Below are 27,797 nucleotides of genomic sequence, written 5' to 3'. Positions count from 1 at the left end.
CACAGAGCATTGGCTACCATCCACGAGTCAGTATAAAGGTAGAGCTTTGGCCACTTCTCTCTTTCAGCAATGTCCAGGGCCAGCTGAACAGCTTTGAGTTCAGCAAATTGACTTGATCCACCTTCTCCTTCAGTAGCTTGTGCAACCTGTCGTGTGGGGCTCCATACGGCGGCTTTCCACTTCCGGTTCATCCCCACGACGCGGCAGGAGCCGTCGGTGAAAAGAGCGTAGCATGTTTCATCTGCTGGCAGTTGGTTATACGGTGGGGCTTCCTCAGCGCGGCTCACTTGTTCTTGCTCCTCATCATCGGCGAGACCAAAATTTTCACCTTCTGGCCAGTTCGTAATTATCTCCAAAATCCCAGGGCGATTTGGGTTTCCGATGCGGGCGCGTTGCGTGATGAGGGCAATCCACTTGCTCCATGTGGCGTCGGTGGCGTGGTGGGTAGAGGGAACCTTTCCTTTGAACATCCACCCCAGCACTGGTAGTCGGGGTGCCAGGAGGAGTTGTGCTTCCGTCCCAATCACCTCTGAGGCAGCTTGGACTCCCTCATAGGCAGCCAAGATCTCCTTCTCTGTGGGAGTGTAGTTGGCTTCAGACCCTCTGTAGCTCCGGCTCCAGAATCCCAGAGGTCGGCCTCGAGTCTCCCCAGGCACCTTCTGCCAAAGGCTCCAGGACAAGCCATGGTTCCCGGCTGCAGAATAAAGCACATTCTTTACCTCTGGTCCCGTCCTGACTGGGCCAAGGGCCACTGCATGAGCGATCTCCTGCTTGATCTGGGCAAAGGCTTGCTGTTGCTCAGCACCCCAGTGGAAATCGTTCTTCTTACGGGTGACCAGGTAGAGAGGGCTCACAATCTGGCTGTACTCAGGAATGTGCATTCTCCAAAAGCCTATGGCACCTAGGAAAGCTTGTGTTTCCTTCTTGCTGGTTGGTGGGGACATTGCGGTGATCTTATTGATGACCTCAGTGGGGATCTGGCGCCGTCCATCTTGCCACTTTACTCCCAGGAACTGGATCTCTCGGGCAGGTCCTTTGACTTTGCTCTTTTTAATGGCAAAGCCGGCTCTCAGCAGAATCTGTATGATCTTTTCTCCTTTCTCAAATACCTCCACTGCCGTGTTCCCCCACACAATGATGTCATCTATGTATTGCAGGTGTTCTGGAGCCTCACCCTTTTCCAGTGCAGCCTGGATCAGTCCATGACAGATGGTGGGGCTGTGTTTCCACCCCTGGGGCAGACGATTCCAGGTGTACTGCACGCCCCTCCATGTAAAGGCAAACTGAGGCCTGCACTCTGCTGCCAGGGGAATGGAGAAAAATGCGTTGGCAATGTCAATGGTGGCATACCACCTTGCTGCCTTGGACTCCAGCTCGTACTGGAGCTCCAGCATGTCCGGCACGGCAGCGCTCAGTGGTGGAGTCACTTCGTTCAACGCACGATAGTCCACAGTCAATCTCCATTCTCCATCAGACTTGCGCACGGGCCAGATGGGGCTGTTGAAGGGTGAGTGGGTTTTGCTGACCACCCCTTGGCTCTCCAGCTCACGGATCATCTTGTGGATGGGGATCACAGCATCTCGATTCGTCCGGTACTGCCGGCGGTGCACTGTTGAGGTGGCAATTGGCACTTGTTGCTCTTCCACCTTCAGGAGTCCCACTGCAGATGGGTTTTCTGACAGTCCAGGCAAGGTGTTCAACTGCTTAATGCCCTCTGCCACTACAGCAGCTATTCCAAAAGCCCATCTGTATCCCTTTGGGTCTTTGTAGTAGCCACTCCTGAGAAAATCTATGCCTAGAATGGGCGGTGCCTCTGGGCCAGTTACAATCGGATGTTTCTGCCACCCCTCTCCTGTCAGGCTCACCTCAGCTTCCAGCAAAGACAATTCCTGTGATCCCCCCGTCACCCCAACAATGGAAACACGCTCTTCCCCCACATGTTCTGATGGTATTAGGGTGCATTGTGAACCAGTATCAACTAATACCCTGTATTCTTGTGGTTCTGATGTGCCAGGCCATCGGACCCACACCATCCAATAGACTCTGTTATCCCGTGCCTCTCCCTGGCTAGAGGCAGGGCCCCTCTAGCCCTGGCTATTATTCCTTTCCTGAACATACATAGTGGAGGTTCCTTCAAGTGGGTCTGACAGATCATCTTCCCTTCTGTAATGCCCAGCACCTTGGTCATGGGAGGTTGAGGCTACCTTCACTTTAGTGTAGCTCCCTCGGTTAGCATTTCCCTCCCTGAGTTGACGCACCCGTGCTGCCAAGACAGAAGTGGGTTTCCCATCCCATTTTCCCATGTCTTCCCCATGGTCACGCAGGAAAAACCATAGGTCAGCTCGTGGGGTGTACCCTTTTCCACTAGCTGAGGGGCGTGGGGCTGTAACCTTGGGGTACGAGGCTCGCACTGGTGCTGCCTTGATCTTCCTGATCTCCTCCCTCATCTCACTTATGTCACCTCTCATGCCCCTCACCTCCCTGATCTCCTCCCTCATCCCCCTCATCTCCTGGACCACGGAAGAAACCTGGGCCTGCACTACGCCATTCATCATACTGTGAAAATCCCTAAGCTTGTTAGCAACAGAGCTCACTGTTTCTCGGTGCTCATCAGCATTAATCATTGCAATGAAGGTGGTGTATTGAGATGGCCCTCGGTTTGCCAGGTTCCACAGCATGTGACCTGTGCACCTGACCTTGTCAGGGTCATTGTCATGCTGTCCATCCCTCCCAAAGAGTACCTCCAGTACCGCCACCTCTCTCAGCTGTTGAATCCCTTCCTCAACGGTTTTCCAATGCACTCTATTATGGTACTCCTGCATTCTTTCTTTGTTGACAAACCTCTCTCTTACACTCATTAAAAGCCGCTCCCAGAGGGGAAGTGGGCCTGGCTCCCTTACGAATATTTGGTCCACACCTGAGTCCTGGGACAAGGATCCCAAATTCCTTGCCTCTGTACCATCCAAGTGCACACCTGTACCCATAAGGTCCCAGACCCGAAGTAACCAAGTTGTCAAAGCCTCCCGGCCCCGTCGTGCAATATCTTTCCGCAGATTGCGGAGATTTTCATAAGACAGGGACTCAGTGATGATTTCAACCTCTGGCTCCCCTGCTGGTTGTGAGGGCCCTCCTCTCTGGTCCTCTTTGTCTAGGTGCCTTGCTTTCATTTTAGACTTCCTAGTTTCTACAGGGGCGACTGCTGCTGGCTGTGAGTGCCCTTGCAATTCAGCTGGACCCTGGGCAGATGTAACACCTAGGGGTTCCACTACAGCATCACTGGATTCTCCCCCTTTATGGCAGGGCTTGTCACCAGCTGGGGAGAGGTACTCCTTCATCATCTGGCCCATCTCACTCATCTGCTTCACTAGAAGCCCCACCCACTCCGGGTGGTTTCTTTCTGAGATGGGCTGTGGGGCAGGGTCAGGCTCTGGGGCAGCATCCCTAGTCTTTGGGGCAGGGTCAGGCTCTGGGGCAGCATCCCTAGTCTTTGGGGCAGGGTCAGGCTCTGTGGCAGCATCCCTGGTCTCTGGGGCAGGGTCAGGCTCTGTGGCAGCATCCCTAGTCTCTGGGACAGGGTCAGGCTCTGTGGCAGCATCCCTAGTCTCTGGGGCAGGGTCAGTCTCTGTGGCCGCATCCCTAGTCTCTGGGGCAGAGTCAGGCTCTGGGGCAGCACCCCTATTTCCTGGAGTAGGTATCAGAGTTGTTATCCAGCTCAATCCCCCGTTATCTCTTAATGTTAAATAGGACAAGCCTATCAGTAACACCAGCCACTGTACGATATCATTAGCATTCAGAGGAAATCTGAACCCTTCAAAAACTGGTGGGGTAGACCCAAAAATTTGGGTGAGGGGTTGGGAGAAAATTTCCCCTGGTGTTATTCCCTCACAGTAGGTGCCATTATTAAAGTAATCCCAAAAACATGCATTTAGTGTGTGGTATCCCTGAATCCATGTACCCGCCGTCCAAAGGAAGTTAAAAATCCATGAATTCCTCACCTTATCAACCCATAAAGCAAGTTCGATAACAGTTACAGTAGCCTTAGTTACAGGGCCCATGCTTATGTAAGGGTTTGCAAATGGGAGATATACATGTATGAACACGTGCAGCCCAAACCAGATTAAACTGGACCACATGTTGCTAGCACACACAAAAAAAAAAACCAGTCTCAGGCAACCGAAGAACTGTTATTCCTTAACCTCCTGCCACACGTTCGGGCGCCAAAATCTGTCCAGGTTTAAAGGGACAGTATTGCCAGGAAAAGGGAATTCAGGAACTCGCAGGCACTAAAAAGGTATAGGTTGGGAATAACAGTTCTTTACTGAAATATTTATAAGACAAACAAAAACAGCATCAGCTATACGAAAGAAAAAAAACAGTGACAGAACAGAATGGAATTCAGTCCCAGTCCCTTTGTCAGTCACCGATGACTCTCCGATGGACCAGGGCGGGCGGCTTCTTAGTCGCGGCTGCTGCAGGGGCAGGGGAGGGGGCCAGGTGGCCTCACCACCCCAGGTGGAAGAAAAGGGTGAGAGGAAGGAAACTCTGCTCACCGTGGGCGTCCCAGTTCCCAGTTGTTCAGAGGAAGCAGAAAACTTTAGCAGTCCAAATCCAAGAAGCCTGATCCCAACAGGAGAAACGGAACCTCTCTCCTCCAGTTCGGCCGGCGAGCTGTGTAGTTCTCCTACCCCCAGTGTCCTCTTACTTGCCGAAGACAAAAGCAGGACTCCACCTTTCCCTAATGGGCCATCATTGCTTCAAGTAGTCCTTGGTCTCCAGCTCTTAACGGCTAATAGGAGAGCCATCCCGGCTAGCTTAACATAATAATGGGAAAAAATTTCTAAACCTCGCCAACCCACAACACCATGTAAACAAGAAGCTTGGATACATGAAGTGTGTGTGCCTTAGGGCATAACCTGTTGCACAAAACTGAAATTGTGCAATTTAAATGATTCCAACATCAAAAATGACATTAAAACAATTTTGCTACTCATCTCCCAACAGCCAGCCCAGTGCTGTAGGGCAGAAACAAAGGAAATGGGCTCAAGCAAGAGGAAACCAGCCCAAAAGAATACAAGAGATGAAATTATTTGGTAAGAAAAAAATATCCATTTTAGCTAAAAATTAAATACTGTACATGATGCTACAATCATTTAATTCTAATAAAAATACTTCTCTAATACATTATACTTCATGTTTTAGATAAGCTCCTATCATCTGGATTTAATGGCACCTGTTAAAAGTGCTATCAAACATACCGGTTAATAGCACCTCTTAATGACAAAAAACCTGACATGATAGACAAAATTCTGAAAATAACCGAGATGTTAATTCAGAGCATGTTAACACAGATTAAAAGGACAGTGTTTTCTACTGGAAACTACATCTCTTTATGGCATTTACAGAAGTTTTGTAACTTGGAAGTACTAACACACTGTCATTACTTGTAATTCAGGTTTATCACACAGCATACAAGGGATGCAAAGTAGCAGTTACACAAGGTAGAACCTCAGCCAGTTACTTTTGAACTAACTGAGATTATAAAACACCAAAATCAGGTAGTCATGTTCTGCCTTTCAATTACAAAATACCTTAACAGTCATTCTGCTGTGTGCCAATATGCCCAATCCACTCCAGAGACTACCATCACTCCAAAAGGGTAACAAGTTTTACAAGTTAAATTCCACTGCTGTTTGCAATACATATAGCTATGAATAAAAAGGTAGGCACCACTGATTTTCATAGCTTAAACAGCAACAACAGAATCCTGGCTGAATGAAAGATTAAGGGTAGAAATATCCATACAGTGAGAAAAAAAAAAGAAAAAGGAAAAAAAGAGCATCTTCCCCCCTTAAAAAGCAGTGACAATATAAAAATATTGAGGTAAAATAATCCACTTTTAAGAAAAAAATAGTTCTTCTGCATTTTTGTAGTGAGGTCTGCTATTCATGAAGTTCTGCTGGACAGAGTAGAGTTTCAGAAAATTTAGTGCTCAGCAGCAAGCCAGCACTTGCAGCTATGGACAAGCCTGTATAGCATGTTCACCTTGTTGTTGGTACACTACTAAAATGAATGCCCTCACTCAAGTGTTAATCAGCACAACTATATGCAGTGCATACGAAGGTGTCACAGCATCAACTACTGTCTGTCTTTAATAATCAGGTCCTTCTGCAACAAATCACCTGCTAACAAGCTCAACCTGTGAAGTACAGAGCCACTTTTCCTAGATCAATCTTCAAAGACTGTCTAGCATTCAGCAATTCACAAAGAAACATTAACAACCATATTAAGTATAAAAGAAAGGGAATTAATGATTTTGTCCACAAATTCCCAGACTTTCAGATTAAAGAAGCTCGACATGAAACACTAGAAGTTAATTAACAGAAAAGGGATGCTAAACATAAATGAATGACAATTCTCACACAGTCAGAAAGGAGACAGACCTTAGGACTCTCAAAAGCACACAGATCTGAGCTAATTCAACCAAATGGAAAGGAGGAGAGGAATCATTTTTTTAATATGTACAGGCTAAATGGATTCTGCATTGAGAAAACACAGCATGCAGTTTTAGAAGGCAAGTCTTGAATGCACTCCCAGCGCTGCTAGAAAAAGAAAGAAAAAAAGCTTTTATTGGATAGAAACTACAACTTGGAACGCCCTTTGAGTCACAAGCATTGGATTTTGAATCTTACTCCTGGAAGATGGAGGAAAGAGGACATACCAGCAGTACAACCACTTGCTCAACTGTTGTATGATAAGTGCAAAGCCCAGTTTTAAACTAAGTGGTAAACATATTTAGGGACTTACAACCAAAAGTTCAAACAAAATAAGAACGGTTTTGTAAAAGTCATTTGAAGGTACCCAATTTCCAACTAAAGTGGCTTACAACAAGGGGCTATTTAGTAGAGGAAGTAGTATAAGATTCTCACTAGGATGTTACTCAACAGCAAAAAGTATTTTAAATCATAACCTGGGCACACTCAGCAGTACCCACACCTATTTCAACTCTTTGGTCAAGTATGTGCACAGACCTTCGAACAAATCCTGGCCAATGCATGCTTCTTAAAAACTTTTCTGATCAAAACCACCTGCTGGTTCCTACAAAATTGTTCTCTGTCAAGAAAAATCTGTATTACTCCGTTTATTGCAAGGTGATTTTTCAGGTTCCCTCCCCCCAACAAAGTTACTGCAGATAACTCCATATTTTGGAATATTACAGTCATAGTGAAGTGATGAGAAAGTCTAAACACATCCCTGCAAAGAGGATCATAAAATGACTGAGTTCATTTTCCTTCACCCATAAAAAATGCTGTTGACTGCACATATAGAGCACACTATTGACTTTCTCATATGAAACTATACGTATGGTTTCTTAGAAAGGTCCCTCCTTTGAGTAACTAAGTACTCAGATCTATTAAACTGGTTACACATTAACAGGCTCACAACCACATGGCCAAACCTGACCCATCAGACACCAGCTGAAGGAAAAAGGTTTAAATGCTGTCCTCCAAATCAAAGCTTCCACAAACAGAATAATTGGACTTAACAGATGGACAGGATGATGAAGATTGGGAAATTCCTCTACCCTCAAAGAAAAAAAAAAAAAAAAAGAAGTACACCTATGGTTGTAGGCCTTTTGTACAACCACTTTTGGACAAATTATTAATCCTCACAAGCAACAGTACCTGTTAGAATTAACCTGTGTGCACAATAAAGGACGATTTCAGAAGAGTACCTAAATTTGTTATGCTAATGTAAGCCACACAAACATGCCATAGTTGATGAGATCAAAAAATTATCTGGATTTTTACCTCTGTCCTCTCCCTTCTCATTAGTTACTGAGCAGCACAACCAGAAAAACACTGGAATACAGATATTTAACTAAGGTGGGTCCAGTAATCACAACACTGTCATTGGCACTCCCAAACTGAATAATGAATCACTGAAGAATCTTATTCTCCACATTTACCCAGCTGAGGAAAATAAGGCAGTTACCTCCTATATCTCCAGTGCAGGGCACAACATTTCCCAATAATCTATTTAAAAGCCTTTATTCTGCTTATTTTCTGCACATTTCCTTTTTCCAGGATTATTCTGAGATCCATCATTTCAGATATTAGCATTACTTCTTAGCCTAAAGCTTTTGTCACCCTCTTCACAGATGCCCTTCTATCATCCAACAAAAATACTGAAACCTCTTGCCACAGAAGCCAAAAAACCTTTCAGAACTTCATGTAAATTTTTACTCAAAGCCAAATCCAAAAGTATGACCACTCTAACAGAGCATGTCTCTTTCTCATCAATCAACTGCTCCTGTAAATCAAACCCAAGGCATTAACTGACTGTGGAGGGGTACTATCTTCCACAGTGACATTTTACTTTCCAAACAGGTTTGTGTTTCTTAGTTGTGATGACGCTGACATTTGTAATATTTTAACAGCTTTGGTATGATGCTCTGAATCCTTCAGCAAACCAAATGTTAAATGTTTAAATGTTCCCATCCCTCCAAAGAGAGACAAGATCAGCCTGGTGGAAGCTGCTGGCAGTGAGGTCAGATGCTGCAATAGGCTGTGTGCGTACCTGTAACAAGGAAAGCTCCACCTAGCTCAAGTTACTTCTGTTGCCTCATGGTTTGTTTCTGCTCATGCAAGAACTGATACCCACTTACAACGTGTAGCCTAATAAATTATGCCACCAGTAAAATTAAAAAAAAAAACAAGTCTAACAATACGTTAAGCCTGAGACAAGAACCTGTAGGTACAAGATTGCTCAAAGTCAATATGCTACAACACAAACAAATGTTCAGAAAGCTTTTCCCTTCCCTCAGTCAAAAAACAAGTATTTGTCATCTGACATATGATTCCACTAAAAATCAATCATCACTCAGAATGTCATGATTCCTGTAAGGAAAAAAGGTACATAAGCCTCACCATACTGCATTTTAAAAGAGTAATATTTGTGTGGGGGTGCATATATATACATACATATTATATATATTAACATATATTAATAATCTGTATTAATGCCAGGAGCAATCAACTACTATGGAAGAAACAGATACTGTACAAAGTATATGAAGAAATAAGATTTTAATCTCTGAATGATGGCAGTTCATGTGCTGACTTGCTTTAATCTCAGAAACAAGTGACAAGAAGCATAACAAGAAGTCTGTGGCCCCATATTCCTTGGACTCCACATGCACATATAATTAGACGACCATCTGCTCACAAAATTTTACCACCCAAGGTAGCTGGTACCTGATCATTTGATAAGAAGGATCCAAAAAAATCCTTTACGTCAATGTCAAGCCTACTGTCTCATGTGGAAGGTTGCATCTGTGAAATGTTTTAGGCAGTGAAAGACTCTTCAGTGAAGTGCTTGCTCCTCCAGAGCTGCTCATGAGAACTTGATGACACTGTATGTATTGGCCAGGGAAAAAATGCATCTGATAGAGATACCAGGGAGAATTAATTTTGGACTGGCACTTATTACTTGGCTTGTTTTGCCAAAGTTAGCCTGTCACCCTGCCTCTCTCTCAAGCCCACTGAAGCAGGACGGGGTACCAGTGCAGAAACAGAAATGCATAACAACACACTACAGAACCTGATTACAGTGCAAATATCATAGAGGCACAGGTATTAAACAAAGCACCTTAAAGTAAAATTCATTTTTTACTTCTCTACCACATTCATACAGCATCAAAAAATATCTTTCCACTGGACAGCTGATCTCAATCCCTTCCTTCCTCCCTCAATAAAAAAGTGTATTTTGTGTTACACCTTCAAAAATTCAGGAAGTCATTACTCCATGACCTGATGTCATTTTGCATGCTTGCAATGAACTGCCTGAGATGATTACAAATCTACACGCTGCCTTCAAATTCTTTTTGATGTTGTGAAATCAAATTCTGGGAGAACCTAACTGCCTTCAACCAGTTGCTCACCCTTGTTGGTTTGTATTATTTATTTGCCAAAATGGTGATAACACTCATTAGATTTTAAAAGCAGTCCTTAACAGGAATTGCATGCAGCACAGAGCAGCAAGGACTACGTTGTTCCCTCTGTTTTAAGGGATCCTGGACCAGTAGCTCCCACTCAGGGAAGAGCAAAAGTAGTCCACTGCTCACACACCCTCATCATTTAAATAGCATCAGGAATAAGAAATTAATTTTAAAACCTTGTACACAGCTCAACAAACAGCTTAAAAACAACAAGCATCAAGCTCTTTAGGTTTACTGATGATAGTAGATTACTTAGCATTCCAGTTTACAAATGAAGTTGCTAAAATTAAACTGAAGAAGGCAGTCACATGGTATTTATTCCTGTAACTGTTATACTGAAGTTTAACTCCTCTGATTTCTAAAGCAATGACCAGTAGAAAAAGTCATGATGGTGTTCTGTGCCATGATCATGCTCATTTTGGGGAGCACACATGAAATACAAGACTATTTTATGCTTTTGGGGGGTTGGGAGTTCTTTTTCTGATTGGTTTGTTTTGGGGTTTGGGTTGAAGTTTTTTTGGGGAGGTAGTTTGTTTGGAGCATTGTGAGTTGTTTTTTCTTTAAAGAATACAATCTTTTCTGGGGTGAATCTGTAAGAAACCTTTCTTAATGGGGGTCAACTGATAAAAAATATCATGAGATCTCTTCAAATACTTAAATATTGGTAGAAGGTACTTCCTTTCTTTTCTTCATGGTTTAAATGTCAATGCTGCCTTCACAATTGCAAAAAACTGGAATGCCTCAATTTCCCCCAAACAGTACAGAAGTTTTTAGTGTGTAATCCAAGGTTTGTAATAGGAAAAAAAAATAAATTTTCTCAGGATAATTAACAAAAACAGACTAATTAATATTCTTTGGAAGCCAAATCATCACTAAATCAAGGAGGGGGTTTTGTGATTTACTAAGATCTCTGAGATCCAATGGCATTTTACAAAAGCTTGAGTTGCTATCTGCTTCTCAAGCCTGCCAATAAAACCAAACACCCCCTTTCTGCTTCACAGTCCAAGGTGCTGCTACTGCAAGCACTAAGCAGTCACTTAGAACAACCAGTACCACTACAGAAGGAAACTAAATACACTTTGTCCTTCTATTTTTTCCATTACAGATGGTGACTCTGACCTTTCCAAGAGAACCAATATCAAACTGAAAATACCATGCAAAACCATAATTATGAAGACTTTGTGGGTTATGAAACTAAGTTTTGCTGAAAAGATTTTCTTTGAAAGTCTATTGATTGTTATCTTCAGAAAAAATGGAGATGTAATTATGATCCACTACATTTACCAAATGCAGCCATTTTTCCGTGTGTTCAACAGATTACGTCAAAAATTATACAGAAAAACTATAAAGCATTATCCATTCAAGGAAAAAACCTGTAATCCTCAATAGCTATGCTACCTGCTGGCAAGCAGTTGTAATCTGATTTCTGTTGAGGATCTCAAATCACCACAAATCACTACTGAAAACTCTGCTGTTTCATTGTGTCCCCCAAACATGAGTGTATACAGAAAATATATTCAAAGGAGTTCTGTACTGGAACATTTAGAGTACTACCAAGTTAATTCTCTTATTCATTCCCCTCCTGCCAGCTGAGCCTTAAGTGTCATTTTGCAATGTCTTTTTCTTCAATTACTAACTATTCATGAGTTATCCAACATACTACTTTCAGAGTACAGAAATGTCCCCTCTAAACTCCTTCAGTATCAAACTTTTATCTCAGAGTATACAGATATACAAATATTTATCCCAAGTACAATAGTTCCTCTGTCTTACTGATGTCTTAAGAATTAAATGGACTTTTATGAATATCCTAGAAACCTACTTGGCTGAAAAAATCTTGTTCTTTCCAAACTAACAGTTCAGTCATGGTGGCCCACTCTGCTGACCATCTTAATATCTCTGAGGCTTCCTAGTATCACCAAATTGAAAAGAGTTTTTTAAAAGCTCTATTTCAGTTTTTGGTCCTGGAACCAGCACAACTACAGTCTTTTTTTTCCATGGTCTGGCAGTTCCACCTAAAGTGCTCCTCTCCTTTCTACTTAAAATAATACCAGATAGAGCAAGGCAACACATGAGAATTGTGGATTTGGCACTGGAAAGCTGTAACATCAGCAGAAAACACCTGTAATGGAGGAGCACCCCTGCACTATTGCCATCATCTATCATTGCTGACTGTTCACTGGGTGACTAAGAAAGAGGAAGCCTTACACAGTTTCAAACCACCTATTTCATACTTTAGAAAGCAAGAACACTTAAGGGAAAAAAATTACTAACTCAAATACCACAAATACAACAATGCTGAAAGGAATGATGGCTGCTAGAGAAATATAGCATTACAGACAAGACTTTTCAGGAATATAAACTCTGAATGTTGGAATAACACACTGCCACCCTAGGCAGTTAGTTAGGAGTGTAATATCTGAACAGACTCAATACATATTAGAAAAAGAATTAAACAGAGAGTCTGCTCTAAGTTCTGCTGAATTTAAACTAATGCCTGCTCCAACTTACCAGCAAAAAAAGCACAGTTAAACTACTAAGTTCAACAGTACCACTGACGTCACCTTTTTTTTATTCCAAGCTGCTTTTAAGTTGGTACTATTCCCCTTATATTTTTAATCAATCAAGTAGACAGCAGCTGTTCAGCCTATGCTGCAGCTCAAAGCAACCCAAGGTATTAGATTCCACCTCAACAGGAAACATAGGACAAAAGGAGTCTTGGGGAATACAGATAACCACAAAATGTCTAGTTTTATTGCCCTCCAGAATTGAAAGTGAGAAGACAGGGTGTTTTCTTGGGTGATCACATGACAATTTCTGAGGTCGTTACAAAGTGCTACAACTTAATAAATGCTTCAGATACCAAGCACAATTGAGGAGTTAGTTTTGACTTATTCTGAAAAAGAACCGAATTGCAATTTCATGCTGCAGCTGGGCAAAGACAGAAGGAATCTTAAAGCTGGCAGAATACTAGAGAGCCAACAGGTATCTGCCACTGAAGGAACTATTTAAATGCAATACTCTGGGATAAAGAGAATGCTTTTAAGCAATGCCTATGGAACCATATATTGCACAATTAAACACCCAGAATGGAAGAAAACTTAGCGTTTCCATCAACTAATAACCAACTCAGGAATGGGGCTAGTAACAGAATGACACAGCACTAAGACATAAAAAAAAAAATTAATACATAATCGAAAAAAAATTAAACCGATTTAGAAGTGAGAATCGATCTGATTTTCAGAGAGAGAGTGTACTCTTTAGAAGCTCAGTCAGTCTCATAACAGCAGCACCCAATATATTTAAGAGGTAAACACATGGACAAGTACATTTTTCAAAGTGAGACGCTCATTGCACACTACTAAGAAATGGAAAATAGTTCTGACTCTGGAGAAGAATGCTGGTGAAATGCTGGAATACATCCATCACAATAAAGTACAATGTTCTTCAAGTGCTTACCCCAAGCCAGGTGAAATTCCTTTCAGAAATATTTTCTTGGTTAAACTCTCTGACTCAGACATCCAAGGTCTCTAACCACAGAAAGACCACAGAAATGCATCAAAGTAAAAAGTATTTTTCAGCACTACCACACTATTTTAGCTGAAACAAATTTTATCTTAAAAGTAGATCAGTCAAATCTGGGAAATTTCAATGCAGGGCATTAGGCACCAAATCTGCATTGCACTACTTATTTTAAGGCACCACCTTGCCATAAGCAAGTTTCAACTGCGAGGAATTCCTCTGTCCTTGAGTTTCACGTCACTCCACCAACCACCCCATCTCTAGGCAAATTATTTCTATCATGGTGCAAAACATACTGTCTTTGCTTTCCTCTTCTGGCTTCTGATGAAGAGGTTTCCAGGGAAACTTTAAACCACATACATTGAAAAAAAATTATTTTTCAACTCGGAAAAATACAGCTTCCACTAAAGCACGCTAAGGAGAGTGATACCACGCCAAAACCAAACTCCTGTTTACTGGTTTCATCAATTCCTCCTTGAATATGCATAGGTTTGCATAACTGAGCAATCATTTGCACTCTCCTCCGGGCTTCTTGCAAAGAATGATTGGTTAAGTCATCCACACTGCACTGAAAACTGTCGTGTTTTTCCAAGGATCTGTGTCAACTACAGGAATACTTTCCATGTTTAGTTTAGAGTTCTTCAAAGAGAGCTTTCAATGACATTCCCCATTTATGAAAAGAAAGGATTTTCTGTCTCTTCAGGATCAGTAAAGAAGGATGAAAACGAAGCTCCACTCCCCAGCTGTAGCATTTGCTCAGAGCAGCTGATAAATCCAGCTGTGTTGCACAACTGGGGAAAAGACCAACATCTGGGCAAGACTGCAGGACTGCCCACCCACGTGAGAGCTACAGAGACCATGAGCATGGCATTCTCAGGATTATATCCAAGATATCCCTCCTACCTACTGCCCTCAAAGGACAACCAAAAGGTTGTGACTGCCTTGGGATAGGTAGCAGAGCTTTACTGAATCCAGAAAATTTCCTGGAAATCAACAAGCAATACATTTATTTGTTAAGAAGAAAGACAAGGAAACTCAAGACACCGTGCATTTACTCACAGAAGGCCGAAGTAGCAATATTCAGGTACTTTTAACAACTCCCAAACCCAAGGGGCAACTCAATCACTCAATCTGAGGTGACAAGAACAGCAATACAATCAGGGACAGTCAAGTGTGTGTAGAAGAATAAAGAGCTGTGACCACAGGAAATAGACTGAGATGACTATCAGATAATGGCATGAGTCAGCAAGCATCTTGGCTCCATGAGCTTGAGTCAATTTTTAATAGTACAACTGATCTGAGACAAACTTTATATAAAAGCACAAGGACTGCACGTGCAAGAAGTCTTTTTCCAAAGTGATGTGCTGAAATACTCCTAACTAAGTCTAAAACTCCATCTCCTGCAATTATACTGGAACTCATTTTAGAAGGAGGCTGAGGGGGTAATGAAGATACTTTCTGGTCCCCCAACAGATCTGGGAAATTCCATGTTCAGAATTTAAACAGAGAAGTCTGTTTAATTACAGAAAATCCTATTAAACTGATCTTCCAGCTGAAGAGCCCAACTGCAAAAGGCTATAGAAGACACAATAAATTCAGAATTTAATTAGGACACACAGTTAGCTAACTATAATCTATCAATTAGCATTCTCAATGCAATAATACCCCTTTACTTTTAAACTGCACCCTTCTTACTTTTGGACCAAAGTTCTACAACTCTACCAGTGCGGTAGTAATTACACGCATTGCCTAGAGAACAGCAGCCTAGAAATATCTGTAATGTTTAATTAGGGGATAAAGGAAAGACAAAAAAAATCTAAGATGGAGAAAACACTGTTAGCTAATGTATTCATGTTTAGTAATTGTTTAATCCGTTCTAAACCATGGATTCCTGGCATTTTCCTTGCAAGATTTCCAAAGCATACTCAAATGTCAAAACAGTTTTCAGAAAAATGTTATCATATTCCAAGACAGTCTCTTCAATATGAAAACATGGCCAAAAATGTAAAGAATTTTAGAATTAAAAGACTTACCTGCAACTGAAATACAAAGAACACCAGAAAAGTTGAGTGATTGGTATTCCAGACATTTGTTATCCTGGTACTGCACCATTATAACTAAAATTTTCATTGCATTCCTGCTCCTAAAGAAATCCTACCTTTGCAACAAAAATTATTTAACTTCAGGTTTTCTGCATTTCAGGATGACATAAGTAAATGAAGACAAAGTGTCACACACCTTAACAAGTCCCACATTGTGGTACTTTACCATTTGGTAAGAATACAGTTATAAAGCTAAATGACAAGTTCATGAAATGATTTCACACTATCTCAGGAAAAGCAACTTTCTTCAACTCAGGCTCTTAAAAAAGTTAAAAGAAAACTGCAGACAGGTTCTATGTAGTAGACTAATCACTAACCAAAGTAATTCACTATTTCAGACAGGCTACCTGGGAGTACAACAAGCACTACCAGCACTACCCTTGTCTCCAGCATCACCCTCACCCCTTCACCTTCTAAAGCAATCTCACAAAAAGCACTGCCTAAAATAGCAACTACACCTTAACAGCTGCAAGATCATGGTCACATCTGAATTATGGGAACTTGCATTAAATGTGCTCAGACACTTCGAAAGCTCAACAGGGAAAGCAATTCTGTCATGATGAAAGCTGACATCTGGACTTCTGGAGTTGGACACTGGGTCTGTTTTCTATAAGAACAGTGATGTTTTTTTACCTGACAGTCCAGAGAGGTGCTGAGCTCTCATTTGGCCAGAAAAAACTGAATAGCAGGACACTCATTCAAAGGCAAATATTTACTTCAGGACTAAGGTAGCAAGGAGATCTAGATGGGAGAACTTTCAGAAAGCTTTTAATCAGTAGAACTAACTACAAAGAGACCTCAATTTTAACCAACCTCTACATTTTATTTTAATTTGGAGATGCTTTTAAGATGCTCAAGACTAAACACCTGAGACTGTCTGTTCTTCTGCCTATTCTGGAACTTGCCAGACCACTACAAAAAAACCTGCAGGGTGCTTTAGAATAGTTGCATAACAACATATCCACAGTTTATGACAAAAGAATTACAGGCATGTATTGAACAGTGTTGTTTAAAAGTAGCCAAGAACACAATTCATAACTGTTTGTGAAAACTGTAGGTTTTAACTCTAAATACCAGCGAGTATAACCTTAACTTTGTTTTTAATGGCAATCTGTCAACATTTGGCAACAGTTCAGTTATACTGGGGGTCAGCAGTTAGTACATTCTGCATCTCAGAGAGGTTCCCAGAGGTAAACAGCACAGAAATATTAATTATCAACAGAATAAATACTTCCAAAAGGAAACCGAGTGGTTATGATCAGTCTTGGGGGTGGAAATCACATGACACCCAAGGAATAATGACCACTCGAGGTAGTTTACCAGTCTGACAAGAAACACCTAAAAACAGGCTTGCAAGTTGAAAACACACCTTACCCACATCAATTACCCAAGAAAAGCACCAATCTAATTTAGCTGCTTAAGTGTAACATGCAAATCTATTAAAATCATTTAACCATGCTACGACACAGCAGTGACATTAGATGACAAACCTGGTTTTCTTCTTGCAAAACTCTGTATTGCTCCTTCCAAATGGTGATTTTTGAAGCTTCATCCTTCCTCAGAGCTCTCTCCTTTTTGAGCTCAGGACTCCAGAAGGTCTTGATGCTGTTCATGGAAGAACTCAGCTTGCTTTCTTTCACCTCCACATCCTTGCGGAGCAGATCGTTTTCCCGCAGCACCTCCTTGAGTTGCGTCTGCAGATCCATGATGGTGTTATCCCTGGCCTGGCGCAGCGAGTGAGGCACAGTGGATGCCATGCTCACTGGGGGGAGATGGTGCTCTCCAAATGCAATGGTATCACTGGCAACTCCACTAGTGGCAATGTTAGGGCTGCTGCCCATGGCAGTCATCCGAACACCGTAAGGCAGCCGCCCCCCCGACCGGCCCAAGGTCATGGTGCTCTTCGGGGTGTCTGCACCCACGTTCTCATGGTCACTTAGGTACATAGGGCCAGACGTGGCATAGGCAGCATTTAAGGACTGGATGTTTTCCATAGAAAGGGTTTTCCCACTGCCACCCCCAGCACTGCTCCCCGAGCTGCCCCCCGTGCTGTTGGTTCGGCGGTGGCCCAGGCGAGGCGAGCGTGGCAGGCGCGGGGAGCGCCCTGGGCTCTGCGTGCTGGGCTCCACCTTGCCCACAGAACGAGCGCTTCCATACATGCTTCAGCTGGTGGTGTGAGGCAATCAGATAGGCAAAAAATCAGGAATGACAATTCCTGTTAAGCTCTTCAACGGTTTATAAGTCAACTTAAGGCCAATCACAGCTTGTAACAGATCCGGTTGTCCATCTCTGAAGTCATGTGCTCACGATGTTCAGGACCATACCTGTATCAATAAGAATAACATATCAAAATCTTCATCAATAAAAATAACACATTATATACCTAGTTTATCACCAAATGTTTGTACCACATTAGATTATATTCTACTATAATAAAACAATGTTTTATTTAAACCCCTATATTTCAACTCAAAAAGAAACTTCTATCCTTGCTTTTCTATTTTCTATTTCTATCATCACACTAAAGAGGGAGGGCAAAAAGAATCCATCAATCTGCAAGCCATAATTTTGTTGGCCATGACAGAACTCTTCAGATGTCATCTAAGCTTTCTCCCTATTTCCAGCTGGCCCTAATGCTTTACCCATTACCTTTCTGGGTAAGAGAGAATCGAAATTTTACAACCACTCCAAGCACTGCCAGTTGCCATAGGACACAGTTTCTAAACCCTTGTGCTGTGAAATCATCCTGCAAATGGGAAGGCAGGACAGACTGAAATGACTCTGACCATCATCTCAACTAGCAGGTTCCCTTGCACTGCTGTTAGCCCCACTTCAAATGCAGAAGTCAGAACCAAAACTAACAACAGTCATGAAATCATTACTGACCTCACAACTTAAGCAAGCACAGATGCAAATGTGAAGGAGGAGTCATGACCCAGCAATGAGACCAACGAGCTTAAGAGGAACAGGAGAATCATAGCTCCACTGAAAACTGGTCCTAGATTCTTATTTTCTCTCAAATTAAATGTAACTTAAATCTTTGTTCAGATTAAGAAAATATTTCAATTGAAATATACTTCTCTTTAACCAGCTGAGATTAATTCCATTAAATAACACATCACAAGAGTAGGGACCTCTTAAAACATAGAGCAGTATGACATCATCCTGCTGCTGTTCCTTCTCCCCTCTGTTTTTTCTTTAAATATGGACTCTGGCAGCATATGCAATAGAATTCCTTATTTTTGCAGTGCAATATGATGCTGTTGTACAAGTGCTGGCAGGAAACTCTTTAGCACAGGGACTCTGGGCTGGGATCACAGTTAATGGCCAAGATCTAGCAGAGAAGCAAGAACTACATCATTTTAAAACTTATCCCACTATACACTTCTCACTTTTTTCCTCCTCTGTTTTTTTCCAGTGTAAATGATTTCATATTACTGCTGGGCTCAACTGAAATCAAAACTAGAGCAATGAAACATTCCTGATCCCATGAGATGAAAGAACACTAGCCAAAGAGCAGCAGCATTTAATACATCCCAATATCTTGCCTTTGACACCAGCTGTCATCTACCTGCCCTTCTGCCCACAAGTCAGGCTTGCCTGATATTAGGAATAAATTTCTCCAAGCCAGCATGTTTGTGAGATAATAACTGGGCAAACAGGTTAAAGATTAGAACAGCAATACATTTACAAAAGAAATTGTAGAAACAGTGCAAGTGGGTGGAAGGTAGAAAGAAAAAAAAATATTGCAAAACAATACTGGAAAAGGATAGAAAGAAAAAAGTAAAATCCAGGCAGAGAAGATAAAGCATCTTTTCCTTTCTGAATGAGTTGGTATAGGAAAAGATACAAGAAATAGTTTCAAAATGTTTAGCTCAACCTTGAACTTTAAATGGAAAACAAGACCAGAGTAAGCCAGCATTCTGCCAATTTCACGCAATTGCACAGAAATACAATGGCATGAGGAATTTTACAAAGCTTATGGAAATTGATACTGCTTTGTGAGCAGTTCTCAAGATGTTCAAGTGCTCATTCTGGTTTGGTTTTTTTTTTTTTTTAATGACAAGAAAAGCTAGCAACAATATTGCTACAGAATATCTTAGAGCACACATGTAAAGAAGAATCGGCCAAGGAAAAACAACCACCAGCATTAACTGAAATTATCTGCCAAAGCAACACCTACAGATGGATTTTTTTAATACAAGTTACATTTCTTCTATTTCAACTACATATCTTTATGCAAAACAGTAGAGAAATATAAACTATGCAACAAAGTCTACAGTGTTCCCCTGAAGTTGCTTCAATAAGCAAGACACTGTGCCCCAGATCCGGAAGAAAAACACTTCTTCCAAACAGAAAGGCTATTTCAGACTAGTCTCACTGTTTGAGATATCAGAACACTAAAACTGCTGCTGTGACACCACTTGAGCACTCAAAACAAGTCAGGTATGATTTCTTAGACACAGTATAAAGTACATTCCACTGAGAGCTTGCATTCATTAGGATTCTCTTAAAAATTAATCCAAGTCACAGCACTTAATTCACTTGCTAAAAACTCACCGCAGTAAATCAGGGCAAACACTCATTAACAGCTTTAGATGAGTTTAACTTGAACCAAAACATTAAACTGTTTCAGTTAGAGAACTTCTCCCCAAAAGCAGGAAGTTTAAAAGCTGCTGGAAGTACATCATTGCTGAAGTATCACCTGATCAAGTCCTCAACAACACACCAGATGAGCTCAAAAGTTTTTAGATCATTCCTAAAGAGTTCCTCACCCTCAACATGGAAAATCTGCCATGGAGAACAGTCTTCTCCTTGCATCAGCAAACATTTTGTTAAACTCTGAATACTTTCCAACAAATGGAAGGTCTTGGCTGCTATCCTTGACAGAAAGCCCAGGCGGCAGAGAAGAGCTGGTAGCACTGCAGGTGCTGTGCAGGAACCACCTACAGCTGTCCTCAGCAGGGAACACCAGGCAACCTCAGCTGGGAACACCAGCCCTGTGCTCACTCACCCTGTGCCATCCTCTCTGCTGCTCCAGAAACACCAAATAACTCAAGCTGTGAAAGCCAACAGATAGAGTTAGCTGTTGATCAGGGTTATGGAAGGGTTCCCAGGGCTGGCACAGCTGAAACTCAGGGAGAAGAACTCTGATATTGCTGCCATGCACTACACCACAGTCACTTTTTGCACAAAAGCATTAGATTAAGATGAAAAGCTGTCTTTGGAAACAAGTAAATGTAACCCTCCAGTATTTTTCTTGAAATGAAAATTTTCACTACACCATTGTCAGACTTGAAAATTGTGAATATTCCAACTATTAACTAAATACATTCTTCCACACAGGCAGCTGGTTTCAGTATTTCCACTGACACAGATTTGCCACAGTTCAAGATTTAAAAAAAAAAAAATTACAAGATAAATCTTAAGTATTTTCTTTCCCCCCCTTTTTTTTCTAGTAGAATTTATCACTGACCATATCACTTTCTTGTAGAAGCAGATATCAATACAATTCACATTAGGAAAAAAAAAATCTGTCACCATGAAAACAGCAAAGTGAGAGAAGTGACAAACAAATCTTTTTTTTTTTGCATTATCAATTAATCAGGAAAAAGAAAGAAATCCAGTTTCTCTCCCAGAGTCCAAACAAAAGTATATGGAAGATTTCTTCCAGATAACATCACAACCAGAAAAGTTAGTTCTTCAATATTCTGACTCACACCAGCATTTTACTGGTAATCTCACAAGTACAGTCTCTTATCTTCCATGAGGCCAACATGCAGCACTGTTACTATTTTCCTCTTGTACTGAGACTAAATTTAGTCATAAATAAATCATCCCTTAACCCTGCAAGATGGTGGTAACCACAAGGAACAATGTCCAACTGTGAATGTACTAAATGTACTAACCATCTTTCCTTGGCAAATACTCCTGTAGATTTCAAAAAACCTTTGTTTTTTCTGCCAATATAGGAACCCTTACCCAAGACAAAAAAAAAAAAAAAGGCGTAAAAACTTTTTATGTGTATCTATATATATTTATTGATATATAAATATTTTTATATATTTGGTATAGCACCTTCACAGGCACAAAGACCTGACCTGCTTTAGCATAAGTTGAAAATGCTATCTAATGATTATGGAAAATTTGTAAGAAAAGCTATTAGAAAAAGAACAGGCAAGAATTACACAATATTGCGGAAAAGGGTTTGGAAAAGGACAATTACAAACACATTTTCAGTATAAAAATTTTAAAATAGATAACAGCATATCCTGCTTGAAGTGCCAGCTAAGAAAAATGTCATCTGAGCTCACAGGTGACTGTCCAAAACCATTCAGGGACAGACACCATTAACTGTGGAAAATGCTTATAATCTGGCAGCAGACATTGAAATGCATAGCAGTGCAACCTGTAACAACTAAAATCCACCTGTTTCATTATAACAACCTAGTCCTAGGCAGGGAAAAGCAATGGAGAACCCAGCTTCCCTCAAAACATGCCAGGATCAGGATCTGGCATGCTACAAAAACAGTAAAAAGCCACCTGCAGAACTTCATGGAGATTTACTTTTTAGAGAGGGCAGGAACAGGAACACGAATTTTGTCAAAACATCTGTCAGTTTTCAATAAAAGCTATATTGGAGCATGGTAGAAATGTAAGAAATTCTGGAAGGATCACTTGAACATCAAACTTCAGTATAAAGAATCCAATAAAATGAGATGTGTTTAGCAGTGCTGTCACACTCAGCTCCTACACCTATTATTTTATGTGAACCACTGGCTCAGAGGGCTGGTGTTCCTGGCTACAGCTGACAGAAAACAGAAGAGTCATTTAAAATAGAAGTTCTGCTACCTTCTGGAAGATCTCTCTGTCATATAAATTAATAATGCCTTTCATGTCTCCCACTACTCCAGGACAAACACTAATAGCCCATTAGCTACTTCCAGGTAAGCAAGCAACCAAACACACACAAACATGCTGCAGAAACACAGGGAAAATTCAGCCTACATTTTTTAAAACAAAAAGAATTTCAGAGCGACTCCTGCAGCCTTCAGCAAGTCCTGTGAATTTCTTTGCTGCAATTTCTGTTCGGGAATGGCACCAGCTGACAAACTGCAACATCTATGGAGACAATTCCTCAATAGCATCAGTGCAGTGGGATCACAGAGCAGGCAGGCAAGTGCATCTCACAGCTCAGGGACACCTCTAGAGCCTCCCAACAGCAGACTGGAAGTCACTGATCCAGTTTCCAGAAGACAGAACTTCCTTGTGACATGGACTCCTGTGTGCACAACCAAAGCTTTGCATGTCAGCTTCATAATAAAAGGAAAGTCAGCCTTTACAGGAGGCATCTTAATCTGATAAAGGACTGTAGCAGACACATCAGGCTTCATTAACAGAGGTAGCAATTGTTCCCATTTACATAATTCACACCCGAATAGTTAATGGCAAGTAAGTCTAGATTACACAGTAGGACACGGACTGCAGAGTAGATAGAACAGAGGGGAGGGCAGGGAGGAAAGATGGAATTCCAAAACAAAGAAAAGCTTACATTCCAATAAAACCCTGCTAGGAATCCAAACGGGGGTATAATGACAGAATTCACATGATTCACCCCAACTTAGAGGTGTACTAACCAAGAGAAAAAATGAATTCCTGTTACTTCCTAGTCCGCATCAGAGCTACAAAACCTCTGGCTGCTACATCAGTTTTTATATAAAGTGTGAAGCCTCTGTCTCTTAGGGCTATTCTGTAGATTTTAGGTTTGCCTAGTTTTGGAGGGTAAGAAGGATCATTACTTTTCACCTTAAATTCATGACTTACTAGACACAAAAAGGACAGAAGGAAGTTTATTCTATAAACTGCAAGCCAGCCAATGCTGTACACAAGGCATTGAACCCATGGAGTTCAGGGCTGTTTATCAAAATGTCCTTGTGGCCTTGACAGCAAGAAAGCAATAAGGATGAATGAAATTAAGACAGAAATAAGACAAAAAGAGTAACCGTTCATATTAGGATTGTCTCCCATTGCTAAAGAGCACGTAAATAAATGCAGTAGCACTGCCATCTGTTTGTATCCAATCTTTTTTAAAAGCTGGGGGGATGGTGGTGGTGTTTATTCTGTATTCTTTAAATTAAGTTCACCTACTTGCACATCTGCCAGGTTCACTGACTGTAACAGAGCCCTTGCTCTGTCTCACCAAACACAAAATGTGAATTGATACATTCTTCAACATACACACAGACAGAGAAATCTTCCCACAAAAGCATCCCAGAAATCCCCAACATTCTTAAGGTGACTTTGACATATTAAAAAAAAAAAGGTTTTGTGAAAAGCAAGTCATCGACCCTGACCCTAGCAGTTTTAGGGGGAAAAAAAGCATTCATTTGTCAAGGGAGCGTTTTGTTTCTAAACACCAAGTGACATTCCTGTTAAACACTTTTTACATCTGAAAGGTCAGCAGAAATGGCACCCATACACTTTAAGTCACCACAGAACATGGTAACATCTTGATTCCCTCTCCTTTTTAGACATCTTTCTGTTCCCAGTCCTACAAGGTATCCCAGCCAGCAAATGAGAGCCAGAAATATTCATCCATCAATTTCCAAATCAATTGCTTTCCGCAGGTACTCAATTCCTTTCATGGGATCTACTTACTCAACAAGGACATAACACAGCACATGCTCTGTTCTACTCTACAGCACTTTCTTTGCAAAAGCAGTTTGAACTGACATCAAGTTTTGTTTCTTATAATACCCCTAATACTTATAATAATGCAAGTCTTGACAGCAGCACAACCTCATGTCACCATTACAGTTCTGCTCCCTTTCTATCTCCTTTCCTCCCCCGCAAAAAAGGCTTATTATTATAATAAATATTTCAGCTAAATCTTTATTTACTCATGTGTAGGAAGTCTGGCTAGGTGCACCAGGATTTCTTCTGTGCCATGACTGGGACGTAATTATAAGTCTCTAAATTTAAAGCAGATGTGGAAAAAAAAATTGTCATGTGCCCTTTTTAAAGGCAAAACACAAAAAGCAACAGGTGTCAGAACTTCAACATATCGCTTATATCACATATAACTCTTCCTAGGGATAAACTGATTAAATAACTCTGACTCTTCTAATTATCTAGGAGATTGAAGACCTGTAGATGTTAATTTTCTGTCATTGTATGGCTAAAGAGTTTATAGGCTTGTTTCAGAGTATTAAGTCAGTAAACCCTATGTGTTTCCATCCATGGCTGTTTCTCTCTTTCCCACAGGTGGCATGCAATCAACAACCCACTTCCCAATAGCAGAAACAACATGTTAAAAGCACTAAAGATATTTCAGAACCCCAGAAGTGCCTAGAAGCACTAGTAACCACATGCAGACAGCCAGCCTAAAGTCACCATGGGCAACATCACAGTGCAAGGCAAAGCATGCTCCAGCTACAGAAATTCCATCATAATCTCACCCTGACAACAACGCTGGGCTAATGATATTGACATAACCCACGTGCTAGAAAACATCACCATTGCTAAATCAGCACTGCATTTTCTAGCATCTCCTGCTCTACTACTGCAACACTGCAGGGTGGCCAGCAAGGGTCAAGAACCCACACTCTGGGTTTAGTTCTGTTATTTAAAAACCCACATGCATCTCTCCACACCTACATTTCTGACCAAACCACACTCAGCTAAAACAAGCCAGACCCTCCAAGTATAACACAATTCTCCAGTGGCTTAGCCAGGTAAGAGTTGAAACAAAACTCTCACCCAAGAGAGGTTTTCAGGGGAACAGGCTTGAAAAGAGGGAGTGGTGAGGGGATGAGAGATAACAATGGGAGAGTATCCTGCTTCACACAGTAAGGAATAGCAGCAAGGAACTCAGGCACTGGTTACAATGGCATGGTGAAATATTTCTGTTCATACAGCAGCACAAAACTGCTATCAGTAACTGAGGATCTGGCAAATTGAAAGAAAGAAGGAAAAACAAACAAACAAACAAAAAACCAATAATACCAAGGTCCCCTCAAAAAAAAAAAGTCAGGTTTCTCTCATCACCAAGATTTGCAATTCAGTAAAAGGGAATAGGCCACATAAATAAGAAACCTGCCTTTTTTGCTAATCAGGCCTTTAGCCACATAGTACAGATGAAAAGCTATGTGAACGCAATCTCAAAAAAAGCTCATGACAGGATCAAAAAGAATGCTAAAAATTATGAAAAACTTGATGCTTTATTACAACCCATAGAGCAGGTTTTCTTCAGTTCAGGCTTGTGCTAACATCCCAAAAATGATTTAATTACAGTTAAATTTGTTTCCCAGAAGTGGTGGAAAAAACTTGAAATTATATCAAACTCACATTTCATTCAGCAGATCCCAACCTTTTTCTAGCTGCAGCCCCTCTTCCAGCTTGATGGATTCAGACAATTCCAAATTTCTGGATGCTATAGCAGGCATAGACTTGGCTATTCTGGGAACTGCTGTTCTCTGATTAAGTTCCGAACTGTGCTTCCAGAAATGAACTACATTCAGCACAGCTGCTAACTAAATAATCACCACTTCCATTACTGAAAAAAAAAAAAATCCTCTATTTCACTACCAACTCTAGTCCCAGCAGCACGGGCAAGGTGGTGATTTCTCTCTCCTCATCCTATTTGGAATGGCTCGAAGGGTGCTGACTCATAACTGACCCTGAATTGGGGCACACATGCGAGCTGCTGCCGTTCCCAACACCAACTCCAGGACCGTGCCAGGCTGTGCTCAGGAGATGTGTGTGCAGCCACCTACAGCTACAGACGCAATAATCTCAGGGAGCAAAGGAGGGCAGGCAGCTGGTGGAGGTTACTGCTGCAGACATCCCTGCCCAGCTGGCCATTGTTAAAGAATCACAAGCCCACAGCCAAACCAGACAACTCTGTGTGGTTACAGCCTGTTGGAGCTGAGCTAACACATTATCCTGCTACGACCACCCTGCATACTCCAAAACGTGCTTGGACAGAATGTAAAAAACACATTGTTCTTCAGAACAATTCTATTTTTATCCATTTGCTTTCATTCTCTCGGCTTCTATACTGCTTCCCACCAGCACCTCCATAGGTGTTTCTTTGTATCTTTGCATCTCCCAGTCTCTCCAGTTTCCACCTTTAAAACATTTCACACGCTATCAGCGCAAACCATAACGCGAAGCTTACAGACCACATGCAGCATTCCAGGTTAAATAAACTGCCTGTCTCCTAACCAGTCTTCAGAGCTCACGCTACAAACGAGACAGATGTGGAAGGGCAGCAATCCCTGACACGGGCTTCAGGATGGCAGCAGCCTCAGAAACAAAGCACCGTGTCAGCTGACGCTGCTCCGTAGTAGATGCAGTAAAACACAAGAAACTGACCGGGCAGCGCTCACAGAGAAAATGTAAAAAACCCAGCACCGCCAAAAGACACGGCTCCCCACTACCTCGGATGAGGTGACTGAGATAACAAAAGCGAGCGCTTCCCAAGGACAGGCGGGATGAGGAGGGGCGGAAAAGCACGGCCGGGAAGGCGAATTGGCAGAGCAGGAATGACCGCCCGTGCGAGGCACGACCGAACCCCGCCCGGCCGCGAGCAGTGCCCGGCAGGACGCGGGCCCGCGGGGCGATGTGGCCGCCCCGCCGCGGTTCCCCGGCGCCGGATCGGGGCCGCCCCGCCCCGGGCGGTGACAACGTGCGGGGCCCGGCGGGGAGAGGCCGCGGCACCCCGTCCGGCCGCCCCCTCCCTCCGCCCGGCCACAGCCCGCGCAGCCCCGGGGCGAGCCGCCCGCGGGCCCGGACCCACCTGCGCGGCAGCTCCGCGGCCACGGCCCCCGCCGCCGCCGGACCCTGCCCGGCCGCCGCCGCAGCCCCTGCCCAGCGCGGCGGCTGCTCCCACCGCTACCGGCGCCCGCAGGCCCCGCCCCGCCCCGGGCTCCCCCCAGCGGACGGCGAGGCGAGCTAACCCGACCCCCGCCGCCCCGAGCGCGGCCCCTCACCTGTCTGTCAGCCCACGGGGAGGGGACGGGCGGCGTCGGCCGCGCCCGGCGCGCTGGGCAGGGCCGGGCTGGGCTCCGTTCGGTCCCGCTGGGCTCGGTTCGGCTGCGCTGCGCTCCCGCCGCTTCTCCGCCGCCGCTCCCTCCCGCGCCCCCGGCGCGAGACACGCGCAGGCCCCGCCCCCG

General features: G+C 42.6%; 1 protein-coding gene across 13 annotated transcripts in view; it reads right to left on the bottom strand.

The window, feature by feature from the left end:
- The window catches only part of ERC1 (ELKS/RAB6-interacting/CAST family member 1), a 282,848-nt gene extending 255,161 nt beyond the window's left edge, over positions 1-27,687 (bottom strand). For 12 of the 13 annotated variants that reach the window (XM_033057010.1, XM_033057019.1, XM_033057014.1 and 9 more), the window contains exons 1-2: positions 27,615-27,687; positions 17,112-17,945 (exon numbers count right to left, since the gene is read on the bottom strand). In XM_033057010.1, the coding sequence (XP_032912901.1) occupies positions 17,112-17,780 (669 nt within the window). In that variant the 5' untranslated portion in view covers positions 17,781-17,945; positions 27,615-27,687. Of the gene's footprint in view, positions 1-17,111; positions 17,946-27,421; positions 27,460-27,614 lie in introns of those variants that run through there. The other variant, XM_033057011.1, reaches the window with a different exon arrangement.
- Between the last annotated feature and the right edge of the window lie 110 nt (positions 27,688-27,797).

The sequence above is a fragment of the Catharus ustulatus genome, chromosome 4 (genome assembly GCF_009819885.2).
Source record: "Catharus ustulatus isolate bCatUst1 chromosome 4, bCatUst1.pri.v2, whole genome shotgun sequence".
Classification (NCBI taxonomy): Eukaryota; Metazoa; Chordata; class Aves; order Passeriformes; family Turdidae; genus Catharus; species Catharus ustulatus.
The sequence above is the reverse complement of the archived record's forward strand: the minus strand, read 5'-3'. Positions and strand labels throughout refer to the sequence as shown.